This window comes from Macaca thibetana, chromosome X (genome assembly GCF_024542745.1).
Source record: "Macaca thibetana thibetana isolate TM-01 chromosome X, ASM2454274v1, whole genome shotgun sequence".
In the NCBI taxonomy this organism is placed as follows: domain Eukaryota; kingdom Metazoa; phylum Chordata; class Mammalia; order Primates; family Cercopithecidae; genus Macaca; species Macaca thibetana.
Genome location: NC_065598.1, coordinates 81,543,878 through 81,566,025, shown reverse-complemented (window position 1 = coordinate 81,566,025; position 22,148 = coordinate 81,543,878). Strand labels below are relative to the sequence as shown.

The window sequence follows — 22,148 nt, the reverse complement described above, 5'->3', positions numbered from 1 at the left end:
CTTAGGTTTTCTTCACTTTCACTTTATGTCTCAGTATTTATTTTTCTGTATGAAATTCACTAGGTGTTTTGATGCAGTAGATTCATGCCTTAAATCAGCTTTGGAAAATGCTAAGTAATATCTTTTTAATATTACTCCTACTCCATTCTCTCTTCTCCTTCTGGGACTCAGAGTAGAAGTTGATTAAAACTTCTCACATTGTCCACCATATTACTTAATATTTTGTCCATATTTTTCATATTTGTGTCTCTTTCTGATGTGTTCTGAGCAACATTTTCTTGTATATACCCTAGATTATTAGTTCTCTCTTGAGCTGTGTCGAATTTGCTATTAAAGTCATCCACTAAACTTTTCATTTATTTTTATTTTTTACTTTTAGAGCTACATTTGGTCTTCTACAAGTTTGCTATATTGTTTTTCTCTTTCTCTGAAGATGTAATAGTTTGACACAAGCATACAATGTGTAGTTATCAAATCTGGGTAATTGGGATATGCATCACCTCAAACATTGATCATTTCTTTGTGTTAGGAACTTTCCAAATCTCTTCTGGCTATTTTGAAATATACAATAAATTATTGCTAACTATAGTCACCCTATTGTTCCATCATACACTAGAACTTATTCCTTCTATCTAACTATATGTATGGATCCATTAAACAACCCCTCATTATTCTCCAATCTCCTAACATTCCCAGTCTCTGGTAACCACCATTCTATTCACTATCTCCATAAGATCAATTTTATTAGCTTCCATATATGAGTGAGAGCACACTATATTTGTTTTTCAGTGCCTGGCTTATTTCGCTTAACATAAAGTCCTCCAGTTCCTTCCATATTGTTGTGAATGATAGAATTTCATTCTTTTCTATGAATGAATAGTACTCCATTGTGAATGTTTAGCATATTTTCTTTAACCATTCATCTGACGTTTTAAATTTATTTTTTAAAAAATGTGTATCTATCTCACTTTTTAAAAGCTTTTACTTTAATTTCAACATCAGTTTAAAACTTTTATTTTAAGCACATGTGCAGGTTTGTTATATAAGTAAACTAGTGTCATGGGGGTTTGTTGTACAGATTATTTCATCACCCGGATGTTAAACCTAGTACTCATTAGTTATTTTTCCTGATCCTCTACCTCCTCCCACCCTCCACCCTCTGATAGACCCCTGTGTGTTTTGTTCCCTTGTTCCCATCTGTGTGTTCTCGTCATTTAGCTGCCACTTATAAGTGAAAACATGTGGTATTTGGTTTTCTGTTCCTGAGTTAGTTTACTAAGGACAACGGCTTCCAGCTCCATCCATGTTCCTGCAAAGAACATGATCTCATTCTTTTTTATGGCTACATAATATTTCATGGTGTATGTGTATCACGTTTTCTTTATTCAGTCTACCACTGATGGGAATTTAGGTTGATTCCATGTCTTTGATATTGTGAATAGTGCTGCAATAAACATGCGTGTACATGTGTCTATAATAGAATGATTTATATTCCATTGGCTATATACTTAGTAATGGGATTGCTGAGTTGAATGGTATTTCTGCCTCTAGGTCTTTGAGGAATCGCCACACTGTCTTCCACAATGGCTGAACTAATTTACACCCCCACCGACAGTCTATAAGTGTTCCTTTTTCTCCACAACCTCACCAGCGTCTGTTGTTTTTTAACGTTTTAACCCATTTATGCCTGAGGTTGCAATTTTTTGAATTTTTGCAGTCATACCTTGGCGATGACTTAAGCAGTTGGATATAAATAACTCCCACATGCTTAGCGTTCCATTATTGGAACGCTAAGCATAAATGTGTTAATAATAGCCATTTTGACTGAGATGTTATCTCACTATGATTTTGATTTGCATTTCTCTGATGATCAGTAATATAAGCATTTTTCATATACTTTTTATCTGCATGTATGTCTTCTTTTGAAAAGGATCTGTTCATGTTCTTTGCCCACTTTTTAATGACTTTTTAAAAAAATTCGTTTAATTCCTTATAGATGCTGCATATTAGATTTAGATTTAGATATTAGATTTTTGTAGAATGAATAGTTTGATAAACTTTTCTCCCATTCTGTAGTTTGCCTGTTCACTCTGTTGATAGTTTCCCTTGCTGTGCAGAAGCTCTTTAGCTTAATTGGATCCCATTTGCCAATTTTTGTTTTTGTTGCAATTGCGCTTGGCATCTTCCTCATTAAATTTTTGCCCATTCCTGTGTTCACAATGGTATGGCCTAGGTTGTCTCCCAAGATTTTTATAGTTTTGTGTTTTACATATAAGTCTTTAGTCAATCTTGAGTTGATTTTTGCATATAGCATAAGGAGTGCTCCAGTTTCAATCTTTTGCATATGGCTAGCCAGTTATCCCAGCACCATTTATTGAATAGGAAGTCCTTTCCCCATTGATTGCTTTTGAAAACTTGGTCAAAGATCAGATAGTTATAGGTGTGCGGCCTTATTTCTGGGCTCTCTGTTCTGTTCCATTGGTCTTTGTGTCTGTTCTTGTACCAGTGTCATGCTGTTTTGGTTAGTGTAGCCCTGCACTATAGGCTGAAGTCTAGTAGTGTGATGCCTCCAAGCTTTGTTCTTTTTGCTTAGGATTTCCTTGGCTATTCAGCTCATTTTTTGTTTCATATGAATGTTAAAATAGTTTTTTTTGTTTTTAGTTTTCTGAAGAATGTCAATGATAGTTTAATGGGAATAGCATTGAATCTATAAATTGCTTTCAGCAGTATGGCCATTTTAACAATATTGATTCTTCGTGTCCATGAATATGGAATGTTTTTCCACTTCTTCGTGTCATCTCTGATTTATTTGAGCAGTGTTTTGTAGTTCTACTTGTAGAAATTTTTCATCTCCCTGGTTAGTTGTATCCCTAGGGTTTTTTGTTTTGTTTTGTTTGTGTGTGTGTGTATGTGTGTGGGGGGGGCAATTATGAATAGGATTGTGTTCCTGATTTGGCTCTTGACTTGACTATTGTTGGCGTATAGAAATGTTAGTGATCTTTGCACATTGATTTTGTATCCTGAGACTTTGCTGAAGTTCTTTATCAGCTTAAGGAACTTTTGGGCTGAGACTATGAGGTTTTCTAGATATAAGGTTATGCTATCCCCAAACAAAGATGATTTGACTTCCCCTGTAGTATATGAATGCTCTATTTCTTCTCTTGCCTGATTGCCCTGTCCAGAACTTCCCAAACTCTGTTGAATATGAGTGGTGAGACAGGGCATCCTTATCTTGTGTCTATTTTCAAGAAAAATGCTTTCTGCTTTTGCCCACTCTGCATAATTCTGGCTGTGGGCTTGTCATAGACAGCTCTTATTATTTTCAAGTATGTTCCTTCAATACCTAATTTATTAAGAGTTTTCGACATGAAAAAGTGTTGAATTTTATCAAAAGCCTTTTCTGCATCTCTTGAGACAATCATGTGGTTTTTATCTTCAGTTCTGTTTATCTGATGAATCACATTTATTGATTTGCTTATGTTGAACCAAACTTGTATTCCAGGGATAAAGGCTGTTTGATTATGATGAATAAAGTTTTTGATGTGCTGCTGTTTTTGGTTTGCCAGTATTGTGTTGAAGATTTTTACATCAATGTTCACCTAGGATATTGGCCTGAAGTTTTCTTTCCTTGTTGTGTCTCTGCCAGGTTTTGGTATGAGGATATTTTTGGCCTCATAGAATGAGTTAGAAATATTTTTTGATATAGTTTCAGCTGGAATATTACCAACCCTTCTTTGTACATCTGGTAGAAATCAGCTGTGAATCCATCTGGTCATGGGCGTTTTTTGGTTGTAGTCTATTTATTACTAACTCAATTTCCAAGTTCTTTATTGGTCTGTTCAGGGATTCAATTTCTTCCTGCTTTAGTCTTGGGAAGGTAAATGTGTCTAGGAAATAATACATTTCTTTTAGATTTTCCATTTTATGAGCATAGTGGTTGTTGTTTATAATATTATCTGATGGTTATTTTTATTCTGTGGCATCTGCGATAATATCTCTCTTGTCATTTCTGACTATGTTTATTTGAATCTTCTCTCTTTTCTTCTTTATTAGTCTAGCTAGTGATCTATTTTATTAACTAAAAAAAAAAAAAAAAAAACCCAGCTCCTGGATTCGTTGATCTTTTTAATGCTTTTTTGTGTCTCAGTCTCCTTCAGTTCAACCTCTGGTTTTGGTTATTTCTTGTCTTCTGCTAGCATTGGGATTTGTTTGGCCTTGGTTCTCTAGTACTTTCAGTTGTGATGCTAGGTTGTTAACTTGAGATCTTTCTAAATTTTGATGTGTGCATTTAGGGCTATAAATTTTCTGCTTAACACTGTCTTAAATGTGTCCTAGAAATTCTGCCATGTTGTATGCTTCCTCTCATTAGTTTCAAATAACTCCTTGATTTCTGCCTTAATTTCATTATTTACCCAAAAGTAACTCCGAAGAAGATTATTCAATTTCCATGTAATTGTAAGGTTTTGAATGAATTTCTTAGTCTTAATTTCTAATTTGATTGTGCCGTTGTTCAAGAGATTGTTATGATTTCAGTTAATTTGTATTTACTGAGGAGTGCTTTACTTTGAATTATGTGATCAGTTTTAGAGTATGTCCTATGTGGCAATGAGAAGAATGTATATGAGATTGGTTTTGGATGGAGAGTTCTGTAGTGAACAATAAAGAAACAGAAAGTCAAATGCCGTGTGTTTTCCACTTATAAATGGGACTAAATAATGTATACACATGGACATAGAGTGGAATAACAGACATTGGAGACTTGGAAGGGTGAGAGAGTGGGAGGGAGGTAAGGGATGAGAAATTACTTAATGGATACAATGTACATTATTTGGGTGATGGTTACACTAAAAGCCCAGATTTCGTCACTATGCAGTATATCCATGTAACAAAACTGCACCTGTACCTCTTGAATTTATACAAATTTTAAAAAGAAAATGTATTGTTTTTCCTTAAATATTTGGTGGAATTCAGCATTTTTCTTCTTGGAAAGTTTATAACTACGAATTCAATCTCTTCTATTTATATAAGGTTATTAAGTTTATCTATTTCTTCTTGGGTGAGTTGTGGTAGTTCGTCTATTTCTCACTATGAATTGGTTCATTTCCTAGTGAAAATGGAATTGGTCCTTTTCATCTAAGTTGTAGGATGTATGTACATAAAATTGTTTATAAGATACTCCATTATCATTTTAATATCTGTGGAGTCCTTTCTTTCATGATTTGGTTATATGTATTTTCTCTCTTTTTTGGTCTATCTTGCCAGAGGATTATCAATTTTACTAATTTTTTTCAAAGAACCATCTTTTGGTTTGATTTATTTTCTTTATCACTTTTCTCAATCTCAATTATTTCAGTTCTTATTTTTATTACTTCCTTTCTTCTTGCTTGCTTAGAGTACTTTTGTACATATATTCTAAATTAATGAATTACATTTAAGTTACTCTTTACAATTTTTGTCCATTACAAAACAGACACCTAGAAGAGATATCACAGGACTTTACCTTCAACTAAAGTCTTCCATCACAGCCAAGCATTTTAAATTATAAATGACTGCCTTTGCCTTTCACTCAAACTTCATTCTACCTTTTCCTTTTCGGTAAATTGATTGAGCCTTTTCTGTGACTATGCCATTGGTCATTTCCCTACCCCTGTTTGTTTTCCCTTTTCACAAGTAAGGCCTTCTTATATGATATGCTCTGCTACAGACATATTTCTGTCTGCCAAATCATGGCAAGCCCTTTCTTCCTTTACCTCAAGGCAGACCTAGAGCATAATGTTAAGAATTTCCATTTGTTTTTCAGCTACTAGGTACTACACACCATGCTAAACACTTCACACGCATTTTATCTAGTGGACACACCAAATTCTTTGTTAAGGGCTATTGTCCATTTCAATGAAAAGCAACAGAAGGTCAGGAAAGTAACATAGTTTGTTACGCCATAGAGCTAGTACATGGTAGACCAGAATGTAAATCCAGGTCTATCTGACTGCAAAACTGCATTAATTAACACTACAGTGTACAGCTTTCTGGTATACTCTAATAGTATCCTCTTTTATTTTTATTGCCAGAATACCTTATATAGCTATAATTAATGTACTACACTATAGTTCACACCCATTTTACTTCTCCATATATGTAGAACATGTTGACTCTTATCCAGGGTCCTAGCTCAATTCTACTTGCATGCACACTTCTAGTCAACTATTCTTGAGCTGCTTACAATTTCTTACCTAATAGGAAGTCTATCTTTCTGCCACTACTATCGTCCTCTTTTGTCGAAATCTGCCTCCATTATATTGATATAGTTCAGGGATATTCAAACCTTAGTGTACATCAGAATCACCAGGAGAGCTTTTTAAAACAGATCATTGGTCCCCACCCTCAGAATTTCTTACACAGTAGGTCTGGGGTGGGGCCTGAGAATTTGCAATTCTAAAAATTTTCCCTATGAGATTCATGGATCTCACTTGAGTATCACTAGTATAGTAACGTGGCTGATCAAATGGTCTTTGGTATGTTTTTATTATAGAAGTAGAATTACAAACTAGATATGAATTCTTACTATATGAGTCTAGTCAAAAGCATGCAGAAGAAAAAAACCAGAAAAACACAAAATATGACACACAAAATCTATTTTATCACCAACAAAACTTGAAAAACACTGCATACCATTGATCCATTTAGAAGATCATGGTGCACATCAGCTTAGGAAAGGATAGAAGTATTATAGCAATAAAGCTATTCTCAAATTGTATTTAACCAAGTATTTCCAAATATTTCTTTTTTTTTTTTTTTTTTTTTTTTGAGACGGAGTCTCGCTCTGTCGCCCAGACTGGAGTGCAGTGGCGCGATCTCGGCTCACTGCAAGCTCCGCCTCCCGGGTTCACGCCATTCTCCTGCCTCAGCCTCCGGAGTAGCTGGGACTACAGGCGCCCGCCACCACGCCCGGCTAATTTCTTTTTGTATTTTTAGTAGAGACGGGGTTTCACCGTGTTAGCCAGGATGGTCTCGATCTCCTGACCTCGTGATCCGCCCGCCTCGGCCTCCCAAAGTGCTGGGATTACAGGCTTGAGCCACCGCGCCCGGCCCCAAATATTTCTTAAACTCATTTGATCACAAACATTTTTTCCAGGTATAGGATCCTGTAGAACTAGTGTTATTCAGGACACGCTTTGAGAAATGCTGCTTTAAAGTAATCTTTTTTTACAGGAGAGGTCAGTTATCCCTGGGGATTTTCCAGGATCATAGAGGCTTGGTTCCACTGCATTCAAATCATACTGAGGATTTATTTACTCTGTCTAGAATCCAGATACAATTTTATCTACTATGGTTGTTGGAACACAGAGATCAATTAGTTCAGAACAAAACTGTGCCACTGGTAAAATTGACTTTAAGGGCAGATATTCAGAGACCATGAAGCAGGGTTGCCAAAAGTCTTTCGGGGATCACCTATCTCTACTCTTGGTGCATGTATCATCGGACAATTTACAGTCTGATATAGAATTTTGACTTGCATTGATGTCAGACTTAATTACTCACTTTGTAAACTCTGCCATTCATTTTTTCCAAATCAAGAGAGAGATTTTTTCATATATTATATTCCAAAACATACCCCAGGTGTGTGAGGGTTATTTCCCTACCCAACTAATAAATGATCTAGTTGTAAAATAGAACAATTTGAGAATTTATCTAGCTGTATAATATACCAGATAAGAACTTAGACTCTAATATGAATCTCCATATGTTAAAATGCCAGGCCCACCATTTACAGGTTATTTAACTTTGGAAAGTTTTCAAACTCTCCATGTCTGTGCCTCAGTTTCTCACCTATAAACCCTCATAAAGTCACTTCAATGGTGAAATAATTATAACCCACATAAAACCCCTTGAACAGTACCTGACACATAGTAAATAGTAAATCATAACACTTTGTTTACTTGGCAGAAAAAGAAAAAAAAAAAAAAAAAAAAAAAAAAACGCTGCTAGCCCCCTGCATGACATTCTCTTTCTCTCTAGAATGGTGGTGGTATGCTAGGTCCTATTGCACATATACACATTAGGAAGATACTTTTCACTAAAGTCACTTTCAATGAGTATTCTGGATTTAAGTGGTGCTGAAGTATATTGCATAGTAAAATCTGAGGGTAAGTAGGCATTATGATCAAAATTTCAAGTAGTAATAAATGTAAGTTGTAAACACATTTAAATCTCATTGTGTCAGTTAAGTCACCTCTCAGGACTTGCAGCTCCCTTACTAACTAGATATTAAAAAGTCAGTCAAACTCAGTGTTTCCTAGGGCACATATAAGGGCAGGAGAAATTCCTTTGCATAAAAGAAAAACAACAGATGTGAATGCCAAAATGCAAAGCATTTGTGGAATCTTTAGGTTTTTCTTGGCCATCCGCCTTCCTATACAGCAATTCAATCATTTAGACAGATTTCCTTCAATGTATGATAGAAAAGAATACAAGGCTTTGAGTAAGATAAAGAAGTCCGTATATTAGACAAAGTTACTGGAAAGAGATCCCTTAGTAATCTTCCTTAACTGCAATTATCAGATGGGTTTTGCAAAAAATGCAAATTTATCCGTGAAAATTGGGGTATTCCTAGACTAATACTCATTATTTTGGTATGGGAATTTGGAGTGATAATACTTATGCTGGTAACTACCTTTGCTAAATTTAAGAACCATAAAAAAGACACTTTCATATAACATTTGTGACTTTTTTTCTCTAGCAAGTTTTTTGCATCTTCATGTCTTTGTGAAGTTTTAAGCCCATATGCTTGGAAGCTCTGGCTTCATCCCTGACATTCTGCATTTCTGCTCTTCTCAGACTCCTTTACCTACTGGGCAGCCTTGTAGCTATCTCCGTGGCAAGGCAGGGCCTCTCCTGGCATGTAAACCTGCTAGGTGAATCCGCCCCTCAAGGGCGTGTCAGTACCATTTCCTGGAGCAATGTCACAGGGTGGCTCCATTTTCCATTTGAGCTCAAATATTTTGCTGCTTCATCTGCAGCTGCCAGACCTGCTCTTGCTGGGGCTCAGGTAGCTTTCTTCTCTTCCCGGCACCCATATTGGCAGAGGTTTTTGATAAGTGGTTTCTACACGTGTGTCGTGTGTCTGTATGTCTGCCTGCCTGCCTGCTTGCCTGCCTTTTTTTTTCCATTATATTTCTCTGTTTGTTCCTTAGGTAGAGCATCTGGGAGGTCCCTTGCTGACCACTGGAAGAAGATGAGCTCGAGCTATTGGAGTGAGACGAGCAGCAGCAGCTGTGGAACCCAGCAGCTTCCAGAGGTGCTGCAGTGCCAGCCCCAGCATTACCACTGCTACCATCAGTCAAGCCAAGTCCATCAGCCTCCAGAAAAAAATGTAGTGTATGAGCGAGTGAGGACCTACAGTGGGCCCATGAACAAGGTGGTGCAGGCCTTGGACCCCTTCAACTCCCGGGAAGTGCTGTCCCCTCTCAAAACCACCTCCTCCTACCAAAATTTGGTTTGGAGCGACCATTCTCAGGTACGACAAAGACAGTTACGCCAGGCTAGTGGAGAAGAGCAATCTTCAACCTGATTTCTCTTCCTTTCTGCTTCTTTGCCTCTATTCTACAGGATATCTTTTGGTGGATTGCAGTTATATATGCCTTGGACAGTCACCCAAATTCATCTCTTGGCTGTTATTTCACTTACTAGTGTCTGTGGTTGTTTGTTTCCGGGTTTCAATTATTTTCATAATCTAACCATAATACAGGAAGGCTCATTTTCTGTTTGATCTGACTGAAAGATCTGATCCAAGGAATACCTTTGCCCCTACTGCAAAGCAGTTCTCAACTTGAGTACAGTAGATTTTTTATTAGAACAAGTTCCTACTGATTCACTTCATATCAGAAGCAAACAGGATTTTTGGTATCAAATATGGTGATACAGGTACTGTGGTATGTCTGAGTGATAAGCAATTATTTGTGCTCAGCAAAGAGTATAGCTGCTACAGGATAAGTAAGAGGTACAGATGTCTGAATTGTCATATGTGTTTCATCTTCCAAGAATGACACACTTTTTATTGTACAGCCTAGATGAATAATTTACGGAATACTTGTAGAAAGATTGCTGAAAGAGTGGATATAGGATTGAGGAAGGCAAGATGTAAGCAAATGTTACATGAAAGCTACAAAAGATGGAACTCTAAGACATCCCATAAAATGAAATACATTGTTTCTTAAGAGTTATTCTTAGCACCAATACCTGTGTTAATAACCTTCCCAATAAATGCAAGGTAATACTGCAAGACTACGTAAAATTAGCAGCCTTATGTGTATTTTCATCATCTGACACCTTTTACATTAAATTTGCATGTTTTAAGTTTTCTGGAAAATTCTGTTCAAACTGAAATTATGTTTTTAAGATACAAAAATCTCAAAAAGCACTCATTGGGATATGATGCTATGTTACATTATTATTACCAATCAGGAATAATACATATTATCTTTCCAAAACCCAAAACTTTAAGTAGAATATAAAGTAACATTTCTCAACTGGTTGAGAAAAACTCCACTTATACTGAGGTCAAGGTGAAGAAAAATATAAAGGTCAAAAATACTACTTTGCATGAGTGATAAAAATAATGCAAATGTACATTCCAATATTCATATTGAGATGCTAATGCAGAACAAAATGAATGCCACCTTTGTTTTACTGTCACTCAAAAACAATAATGTGAAGGTTAAAAACAATTACTATTATCATAGGAATGCTAAAATCATCCTATCTGCCATAGTTATTTAAACATATTTAGACCCTTTTTTTGTCAACTTGCTAGTAAAAGAAAGGTAAATAGACATTTAAAAACTGAAATTTGACAAATTATAAATATTGACTACAGAACAATTTTTAGGAGTATGTTTTATTATTTACTCCTTGGTTCAACTTCCTCTTTCAATAACTCAGGATCAAGTTGGCTGAGCTTTTTACAAGGTTTTCCTTATTTTACCTGGCATTTGCCAAAGTGATCCTTAAAAATGGACTATCTCCATCCTAAAATGTAGCTCACCTAGAGGAGTTTATAAAGAACCTAGGGGTAGAAAGTGCAGCTGCAGAAACTGGGATAAAAGATCAGAATGGAGAGCTCTGTGAAGTCTGGAGTTATTTGTAATTGAAAAGAAAGAAAAGTAAGTGCTGTTAGAAAATGAGAAAGGTGAAAGTTAAGCTATGCGGTAAAGGGAAAAAAAGAAGTATTAATTCCTTAGTGAAACAAGAAGAAAGAATATTTGACTATAAATTTTCAAACTGAATTGGATATCAAAGGGCATTCACAAATCCACTAAAAGAGAATTTGGCAAGACAGCTTTTAGATAGCTGCCACAAAGAATATGACTAGGAAACTGTTCTGTTTTATTTTCCTTTCTCCCTGTTTGTTGATGGAATGGCACTGTGGCATTGTGTAAAGTAGGACTTAGATTTGATCTGAAATTACCTTTATGCTAACGAAATGAGTATAATATGATGGTATGCATAATGTACCATGACAGGCATAAGCAAGCAGTACTTATTACTCAAAAACCTTTAATTCACTTTATGTTTAAACAGAGTCTATCCTTAATAAACCATGTTTCAGATGAGTTGATGTGTAGCAATTAGTCTAATACCAGAGTTGGTGACCATGGCAGCTAGAAAAATGGATACTACAATCAATGGTTGATCATCACGAATTCAGTTAAACTTTTACTTTGTTTCTGTTTTGTTTTGTTTTTTGCCTTTTGGTTCTTGGATGACATTCAGGGAATTCATGAGATTTTAAAATAAATATTACCAGTAGTAAAATATGTTGCCTTTGAGAAACCAAAATTGATGCTACTCTGCTTTGCTTCCTGAATCATAATTTTAGGTCATGTAGTAGGCATTTTCGATTTAATCAAATGTTTTTTTGTAGCACTTTAGTAGTTTCCATTTCTAGCTTTTGAGTACACGCTTTTCTTCTCTTAACCTCTTGTGCACTAAAATGGTGTTTATGGATATAAACATATTTTAAATTTCTCCAGACATATAATATTACTTTGTTTCTTTAATTAAACATATTTTATGTTTTTTGGTTATTATTTTGTTTGATTGATAGGGTATTTCTCAGAGAAAATTAAATGTAGAAACCAGTTGCTGGCGAAATTTTCTAAATTGATGGTAGAATTAAAATTACTGGGTTTATCTACATGAACAGATATAGTCAAACACAGGTATAATCAAAATCTCAGATGTATTTTAGACTGAATGTGGTCTTGCAAATAGAGTTCTAGAAGCTTAAAGTAAAACAACAATTCTTAGTTCAATCTTTTAAAAAGGTTAGCTATTAACCTACCATCATTAACTCAAAATGAAATGCCTTAAATGAGCAACATTGATATGAATTACTCATTGGTCTTACATTCTTTCCTTCCACTAATTAACGTTTTCATGAAGTTCAAGATATTTTTCATGTATACAGAGCAGCTCTGTTGTGAGAGAGAAAAAATTGATTAAAATATTTTTAAATACCAGTCATTCACTGAATACATGTTTATTAAGTGCCTATTTTTTTAGCAAACACTGTGATTTTCTGGATAAATATCACTGACCTGTCCAGGGAGAGTTCATTTTTAAGACAGACATACAGAGCCTGGTCTGTAGGTATCCCATGTGTCTATCTATATTTCGTTTTAAAGGATTATTTTGTGTTGCGACCATCACTATTTTATCAAGTAAAACATGCTTTTGTGAGAGAAGGATTATTTTAGTGTATATGTTATAAGGGTTGCCATTCTTTTGAATTTGAAACTTGCAAACAAACTCTAGAGAGCAGCCTGGGGGAAAATGTGTGTTTATGAATGACCTTTGTTCTCAACAATTATTCAGTTGGGGCTTACCTTTGTTTATATGGTTTTTTTGTGTGCTTTTTCTTTTGTTGCAAAGATTGTGGATAACTCTTCTACTCTTCCAGGATTTCTATACACTATCAGAAAAGTTTCCTGTTCTGTGGGGAGCGGTGCGCTGCTTTGATAAATTGTTGTTCAAGGGCGTAGTCACTAAAGGGAATGATTGTTCAGGGAAGTAAGTTGCCTGAAAAAAGAATGAGGTCATAGGATAAAGGGGCTGAATTTTCAGCTTTGGTCACCTCTTTTGTGCTTACAATTAAATGAAGCTATAGAAATTGGAGAGTGCAACTAATTGCTGAGTGAAAATGCCCATGGCAATTGTATCTTGTTTAAGGGAGGTCTGATAAATTGCTGGGCCTGTTTTCAGTCAAAGGCACTTATAAGCTGTCACGGTGTGTGTGTGGCAAGATATGGGGGTGGCAAGTGGAAGAGAGGGAAACTGTCCTTTCAAGTTTCTTTTCTTGACAATTCATGACAAAACAACTGGGGAATTTGCCATGCTCTTAAGCCCTATTTAAAAGTTAAAACTTTTACAAGTAAATATATTTCAGCCAACATTTTCTTCACACCAGGAGTTATCCCAGTAGAGATCCTTTTTTGATTTTGAATAAAGTATATATACTCATAATTTTTAAAGACAGAAAGCATGCACTGCAAAAAGACTGTATATTTTATTTTCTCTCTGTCTTCTAGTTTTCTTCAGAAAAGGAAGAGAAAGAACCCAGTATGGACCTCTTAAATGAGGGATTTGGGTTGGAGAGAAGGAGAAGCAGGAAGTAGTTCTATTATACATTCGGTTGCTTTCTTTGTATGACAACAGAAGCACAGATTTTATCCTAAATAAAAGAAGTGTTTATTTCATCTAAAGATAGATTATTATAAATAACATGTTTCTTGCTGTATAAGTTCAGTATAACATCTCAACAATAACCTCAGACAGGTGTTTAACTACGTTACATGGCTTTGAAAGATTCTAACAAAAACATCTCCCATACTATTCAGGGAATGTATTCAAATGGATGTTTGCCTTGGCAAATTCTGTCAGCATGAATGTCAGGTGGTTTTTAAAGATACTGCTTCCTTTGAAACTGTTCAGCCTAGAGTGTTTGTAACTCACTATTATTACCTTCAGTGATTCTCATAGTCATTGGGAATAACAGGAGCATACACAAGCCTTCCATGGTTTTCCTTTGTGGAATATTATACTGTATATTAGTCTTTACGTAAAGTTTTAAAATTCAAATTAGACAACGTAAAAGATTATACTTTCATGTTAACAAATTTCCAAATATTTAGAAACAAAGCCTGCACTACTTATGTAATATTCTCTATGATCTAATTATCATTGCCCTCAGTCTCTCTTGTATGTCTTACACCAGGCTTTTGAGCTCTTTGACCAGAGCTATCAACAGGAAAATGAAACCAACAGGTCTTGACTGAAGAGATTCAGACGTTGCAGTCTAAAGACTAATTGCAGAGAAAATTGTATGAAGAAAATGCCCAAACAGGTCTATGTGGAATGTCTCAGGAAGAGCTGTAAATAAATATGCAATGATGAGGTGGACTTTGGCAGAATAGAACTACGAAGCAGTCTAGTTGGAGTCCCTAGGAATGTACGCTTAGGTTTCAAACTTCTTGGGTTTGTTTAATCCTTGCTTTAAGAACTTGGTAGCTGTATGCCTCAGTTGCTTTATTCGTAAAATGGGGCATTAATAATACCTAACTCATAGGATTGTTGCTAGAGTCAAATACGATATTACATGGAGGAAAACACATGGCAAAGTGCCTGACACATAGGAAGTGTTAAATAATGTATTTCCTTGAATAAATCACTTGGCCTCTCAGGACCTCAGTTACCACATTTGTAAAGTAGGGATAATAATACCTTCCTTCAAAACTGTTGTGAGTATTGAATGAGTTAACATGTGAAGATGTCCACCACAATGTCTGGCGTGGAGTTAGCACTCAATTTTCTTTCCTTTACTTGCATTATTGATATCTAAAACTGCAGTCAAAAACCCCCCTTGCTACACAGACAAGATAATAAGCTAAAAGAATAGACCCTAAAGTAAAAGTTCCTTTGACACTGGAAAGATTAAGTAAACACATATACTTGAAAGGCTTATTAAGGCTCTACTAGCTAAGAAAGGCTGATGAGGAAAAGCATGAAAGCAATTTTCTAAAACCTGTGGTATGTGATCAAAAGACTGAAATAGTAGGAATGTATTTATGATGTTTATAGGAATAAGTATCCTTTAGAAGAGGAATTTGGAAGTTCTCATGCTCTTATAGCCTTTGAACCTGAACCCCAATGTTTGAGATGAAATTTTTAAAATGTGTTTTTTTTCCTTTTTTAAATGTGAAGTGACACCAAGCATTAAAGCTTGCCTGCAGTCTAGGTCTTCCTTAATTTTTTCTTTAGAGATGCACTTCCAGTATGGTAGTCACTGGCCACATATGGCTATTTGCACTTATATTTAAATTAAAATCAAATAAAATTAAATATTCAGTTCCCCAATCATGCTAGCTTCATTTTAAGTGCTCAGTAACCATATGTGGCTAGTGGTTGTATTGAGCAGCACAGAATAGAGCATTTCCACCTTTGCAGAGAGTATTATTGGACAGGTCTATACTTGTAACCACTATGCTATAGTGTATATTTCTGGCCTACACAACTGACTCTTATTTATATTACAGTCTCCAAATTGTATTTCATAATAATTTCCTTGTGCACACTCTCATAAACACCCTAAACTCCTTTGGTACATAAGCCAGGCCATAAATAAGTAATATAAATGAACATTTCAATGTTTTTAAAATATTTTATTTACCAAGAAGGCAGATTATTTTTTGTTCTTCAGAATTTTAAAAATATTTTTCTCATAAATGTTACTGATTATTTTGTATTCTTTTTAAAAATATTTTTCTCATAAATGTTACTGATTATTTTGTATCAAAACATAATGTTCCAGCACTGGGCAGTAAGTTGATTAATTTTTAGTTATTTAGAGTCATAATGTTTCAAGAGAGATTTGATAGAAATATGACGAAGAAATAAAATTGCTTTGTACCTTATTATGCATGATCTCAGTGTATGATCTCAGCAATAAAATGGCATTTGATTTGTAATTAAAAATCTTTTCTAAAACAGTCATAATTAGGTTCTGATGTTAGGTTCAAACTCCTTATCTTGATGATGTTAAAGGGCCTCCTTAGGACAGTCCAATCCTACTTTTACAATCTATCTCCCATTCCCCACCTCCTTCCACCTTGTGTTCCAGACACTACAGCACTCTATTTCTTGAACAAACTGAGCATTTTGCCTCCCTCCCAAACCCTCCTTTTATTCATGCCATCACCCACTCTGGCAACATCCACCCTTCCCTCATATCTTTGTTGGAATCCCACCTATCTCTCAAAATTCATGTGGAAAGTCGTCTTCAAAGTTTTCTCAACCCTGAATCTTCTCACCCTCTCCTCAATGTAGTGCTCCAATCCCACCTCCATTCTGGATATGGTCTCCTTTTAAAGCTAGTATCACTTTGCATTATTTAAATATAAAGTGACACATGTACTTATAATACAAAGTTGTATGTCAGTGGTGCTTCCTCCACACTACCATGGACTGTACACGTCTTGAGGGTTGAGGGTTTTTTTTTAATTAAAACAAATGTTTGGGTAATATAATGCAACTGGAAATTACATGTAAGTTTTTTTTTTTTTCTCTCTCTCTCTCTCCCCCTCTTTCTCTCCTCCCTTTCTGTGATTATGGCTTCCAAAAATGCTTAAATGTGACAACCAGCAGTGACTTTAGGAAAGATGTATGACTTAACTAAGATTGTTTGTTGGTTTCACACTTCTGTGCCCTCTCTTTGAACTGAAAATGGAAAGTAAGACACAAATAGCCTCTGTGAAAAAAGAGAACACATAAAATAAACATAAGGACATTATTTAATAAGTTGATTAGTTTACTATTCTAGTTCTTGGGCCCCATTAGGCATCTTGATCTGACTTATTTTTATTTGACTTATACTTTTTTCCCTTATGGACAAATATTAATCATTAATTACTGTGGCAAATGTTGTTAAAGGAGTAGCTATTCTGATCTGTCATTATATCATTTCCCTGGGATCTTGTGACTTCCTTTAATCAAATTACCTTGAAACTGCTAATTAGTCTGCTTATAGAGATACCCCCTTTACCTCCCATGCTGCTGAATTACTGTCTGTGTGAAGTACTTTTATTTATTGTATCTTACTTAGTTACCTTGTAATTCATTTAGCGTATCATATATGTGCTCAGAGATTCCTTCATAAAAACTACTGCAGGTTGAGTATTTCTTATCTAAAATGCTTTGAACCAGAAGTGTTTCAAATTTAGGATATTTTTTCAGATTTTGGAACATTTGCATATACATTATGAGCTCTCTTAGGGATGGGACCCAGGTCTAAGCACAAAATTTAGTTGTTTCATACGCACCTTACACACACAGATCAAAGGTAATTTTATAAAAATTTTTAGTAATTTTTTGCACAAAAATTTTACTGCATTTTGACTGGAAACCTGTCAAATGAAGTCAAGTGTGGGATTTTCCACTTGTCAGGTCAAAAACTTGAATATTGGAGCATTTCATATTTTGGATATTTGGATTAGGGATGTAGCCTGTACTACTGTTATATACTCACCCATACACCAAAACAAACACATTTAGAATTTACCAAGGAAAGGGCTGGACACGGTGGTTTACTCCTGTAATCCCAACACTTTGGGAGGTCGAGGTGGGCCGATCACTTGGGGTCAGGAGTTCAAGACCAGCCTGGTTGACATGGTGAACCCGCCCCCATCCCTACTAAAAATTCAAAAATTAGCCTGGCATGGTGTCTCATGCCTGTAATCCCAGTTACTTGGGAGGCTAAGTCAGGAGAATCACTCAAATCTGGGAGACAGAGTTTGCAGTGAGCCGAGATCACACCACTGCACTCCAGCCTGGGTGACAGAGTGAGTCTCTGTCTCACAAAAAAAAAAAAAAAAAAAAAAAGAAAGAAAAGAAAGAATGAAAAAGAAAGAAAGAAAGATAGAAAGATTTTGGGTTCCTGCATGAATTTATTTTAAAATCTTCACAAATTTAATTACACCTAAGAATATGTTCTCTAGAAAAGTTGCTTCAATTCCCTATACACATCCCGTATCACTCCTCTGCTGCAAAAACCTTCAATGACACTAAGCATCTATAAATTGCTTAGTCTGACTTTCAAGACCCTCCATGATAGGGCTCCTGTGGAATTTCCTGGAACTCTCCTTCTGGTGTCCTATGTTTTAGCTAAGTGTAAATCATTGTTCTCTAAATAAAGTCCCCAATTTTCCACAGCTATGTCTTTCACTCCATTGGTTTTACATCTGAAATGCCCCTGCTCCTCGCCCTCACCAATCTAGACACGCTGAAATTATACAAATTTTTCAAGCCTTTCCTCAAATGTAACCTTCTGATCCTCTGATTGTCCCAGGTTGAAGTTAGCTCTTAGCCCTCAAAACTCACCTAGTGAACTTCTTATAGGTCTTATGATAGTCTACTTAATTCCTATTTGTACTCATAGTGTTTATCCCCTACATAATTATAACCATGGGAGGGTAGAGATTATATTCTACTCATCATTTATATCTCTTAAAATGTCATTACACAGTCAGTAGTGAAGAAACTGCAAGTTAATAACTTAGTCACATATATAATCAATCCAGTAAAAATAATATTTCATATTAATACATGGGTTTTTTATTTTTCACAACTCTTCCATGTATATGAGTATCTAGTAAACAACTTGCTAGAACCTCAAAAATTAGGTAAACAAGCATTATTATATTTATTGTACAAATTGAACAATGTATGAATAAAGACAATATTCATCGTGTATTATTTGTCTGTTAAACAAATAAGGAAATTGAGACTCGAATAGCTCAAAATAACTTGTTTATTTAGTACAACTGTTTAGTGGATTCCCTGAGTTTAGAAACCAGCTCCTGATATTTTCATTACATCAGCTATCTCCCTTAATTAACTTTAGATATTCATGATTTCAGTTTAAATTAGTTCACATTTTTTATTTCAACAAAACATTTGATGGTCACCCTTACTGTATATTTTCCCATTCTAATGTTCTATTATCAGATTGGAAAATAACAAAAATATGTTAGAGGACAAAAATAATTTTCCCTCTAGTTTTCAAGGTCTTGCTCTGAAATAATCCTAGAATTCAGAATATATATTAAGTTTGTAACATTTTCCTTTTATCAAAGGAGAATAACACCTTTCAAGCTTCTGCTTTCCCTTCTTTCTCCACTGCACTGAGCTACTCAAAAGCATTCTCACTAAAGTAAATAACTGAGACATTTAGGCCATTTGCACATCATCTGATTTAACTCTGAAAACAGCATATATATATGTGTATGTGTGTGTGTGTGTATGTGTGTATATATATATATATTGTGTGTGTGTGTGTGTATATATATATATATATATATATACACTTTAAGTTCTGGGGTACATCTGCAGAATATGCAGTTTTGTTACATAGGTATACACGTGCCATGGTGGTTTGCTGCACCCATCAACCCGTCATCTACATTAGGTATTTCTCCTAATGTTATTCGTCCTCTAGCCCCGACCCCAAGACAGGCCCCGGTGTGTGATGTTTCCCTGAAAACAGCTTTTTAAACAAATAGTTGGAAATAAGATATACTTTTGTGAATAATGAATTCTCTAGGGAAACCAGAGTTTCCTAGCTCCGATTTAGGGTGTACAAAGGTATGGACAGTTATCTCAAGAGATGTAATGAAATTATACCCAAAACAGACTGATTTTAATCTACTTTGATCTTAAAATTGGTAATGCCCTATGTACTTTATAAAAAGTAAAGAATGAATAGGAGGAAGAGAGCTGTTATAACTTTCCCAAAATTGAAAATCATTACTTGAAGCAGTGCAGGAAAAAAAAGGACCTAGATATATTAGAACCAAGCCCACATAATTATAAACCAAATTCTTTTTCTTTTTCTTTTTTCTTTTCTTTCTTTCTTTTTTTTTTTTTTTTTTTTTTTTTTTTTTTGTTAAGCCGGAGCCTCACTCTGTCTCCCAGCCTGTAGGGCAGTGGCGGGATCTCAGCTCACTGCAAGCTCCGCCTCCCAGGTTCAGCCATTCTCCTGCCTCTCCTGCCTCAGCCTCCCAAGTAGCTGGGGTTACAGGCGCCCCCACCACACCCGGCTAAAATTTTTTGTATTTTTAGTAGAGACGGGGTTTCACCATATTAGCCAGGATGGTCTGGATCTCCTGACCTCGTGATCCGCCCACCTTGGCCTCCCAAAGTGCTGGGATTACAGGCGTGAGCCACCTCGCCCGGCCCCAAATTCCTTTTCACCAGACTCTACTTAAAGTTGCAATAAGGTATAATGTTTGTGTATATAGCAAGTCTGACCCACAGGAATAAATGACAACAAAATGCTGAATATTTTATGAGAAAAAGTAAGGTCTTCCTGCAAAATTGAAGAGATTAGATGATATGAGTATTAAATAAAAACTCAATGGTTTATTGAGTTTTAGAGGCCTGTGAGTACACTCCGTAAATGTATCACGCATTTTACAAACAAATTCTATTGAGTTTATGGAAGCTTAAATTATCTAATCAAGGCTGTTCTCTCACACAGCCACTTTTGGGTGGGTGTCTTATTTTCAGGCCTCCAAAGTTGCTTTTGACAGTGAATAATTTTAAAAATCCCAGTATTTGACCTGTTATATGCACTAGTCAAACCTAACCATATAATTAGGTTACACAACTTGAAAAACAGAAAATATAATGAGACAAGCAATAAAAGTGGCAAAGTATAGTGATTAAGAGAATGAGTTCTGGAGTCATGCTAACTGAGTTGGAATTCCAGCACCTTAGCATTAGCTGTGTAATCTCCATCTGGTTACCTATAGTACCTCTGTCTAACTTTACTTGTGTATATAATGGGGTCATAATAGTATCTTCTTTATGGGGTTATTTTGAGTGTTAAAGAGAATGATCTATGTAACATGTTTGGCATAGAAAGCTATTAATAGGTGTTAGTTATCATTATAATCATCATCAAAGGAAAACAAGACTGACAAGTTTTAAAATTTTGAAATTGTTTTGTTTGTGTGGAATAATAAGTTGGGAATGGTCTCTTATACTCACAGAATGTCAGAAATAGAAACAAGCTTAAAGATCCTCTAATCCACACTCGCCCACACCCATGTCCCATTTCTCACATGAGGAAAAAATCTCAGAGAGAGAACACGAGTTGACCAATATTACAAAAGTGGCTAGTAGTATAAATGGGAATAAAATCCAGGGCTCCTGGCTCCAAGTCTAGCACTTTTTCCACTATGTCATGATAGCCACCACCACCCCATTATCACCTTCAATTATTTGGTCATCAGGAATGTGGAGTTTTGTCACAAAAGGCATAAAAACAAAAAAAAGTGACTGTTCATTGAATTTAATAGTTTCAACATGAAAGATTTAGGTAAGCGATATACAGATGAGTAACAAAATTAAACACTGACTGATACAGGTTATTAAGAGGGAGATTTGGATTGTTATTCCTGGAGTGCTTTTAAAACTAAGATCTCCTTTTCATTCATTCATTCAAAAATACTTTGGATCACTTTCTATGGAATGGTCAATTGCTATTTATGGGATACCTTGCTGCAATCTTGCCTGGATCTTGATGCCATTGGAAATACCTTTCAACATCAAGATTTTGTTTATTTTTGACATTTACTCACACCATATTACCTAATTTTGTAGACTTCCAGGGAAAAGGGTTTTTCTTTAGCAAGTCTTTCTGGAATTAATAAACCTATGTTCAGAGAGGTTTTCCCCCTTGTGATCAGCCTAAATCCATACTGATGCAATTTAAATTCATGCTGGTCAATACCATATGTCTAAATATCTTTGATTCATGTTAAGCTACATCTTAATGTTGTAATTTTTGAACGTACTACATTTGTTATCTAATGTTTCCATGAGGGTTGTATGGGGAAGCCACATTTGTCTAGATGATCAATTCTAATAATGAAGGATGAAGTAGGGCTAAAAATAATTGAGTATATTATAATCTATGGAATTGATGTTCCAGCTTTCCACATATAAGAAGATTAAAGAATTCCTTCATTTTAGGGCAAGACTAGTCTTTGCTCAAATACAACCATTTGCCCTTTAAATATCTATTATCTCAGCAT

The 22,148-nt window shown here is 35.4% G+C and overlaps 1 protein-coding gene across 1 annotated transcript in view; it reads left to right on the top strand.

Moving 5' to 3' along the window:
• Positions 1 to 9,198: 9,198 nt before the first annotated feature.
• Positions 9,199 to 22,148, top strand: part of POF1B (POF1B actin binding protein) — a 102,755-nt gene continuing 89,805 nt past the window's right edge. Inside the window, exon 1 of the mRNA XM_050776503.1 lies at positions 9,199 to 9,514. Within this exon, the coding sequence (XP_050632460.1) occupies positions 9,233 to 9,514 (282 nt within the window). The 5' untranslated portion in view covers positions 9,199 to 9,232. The remainder of the gene's footprint in view (positions 9,515 to 22,148) is intronic.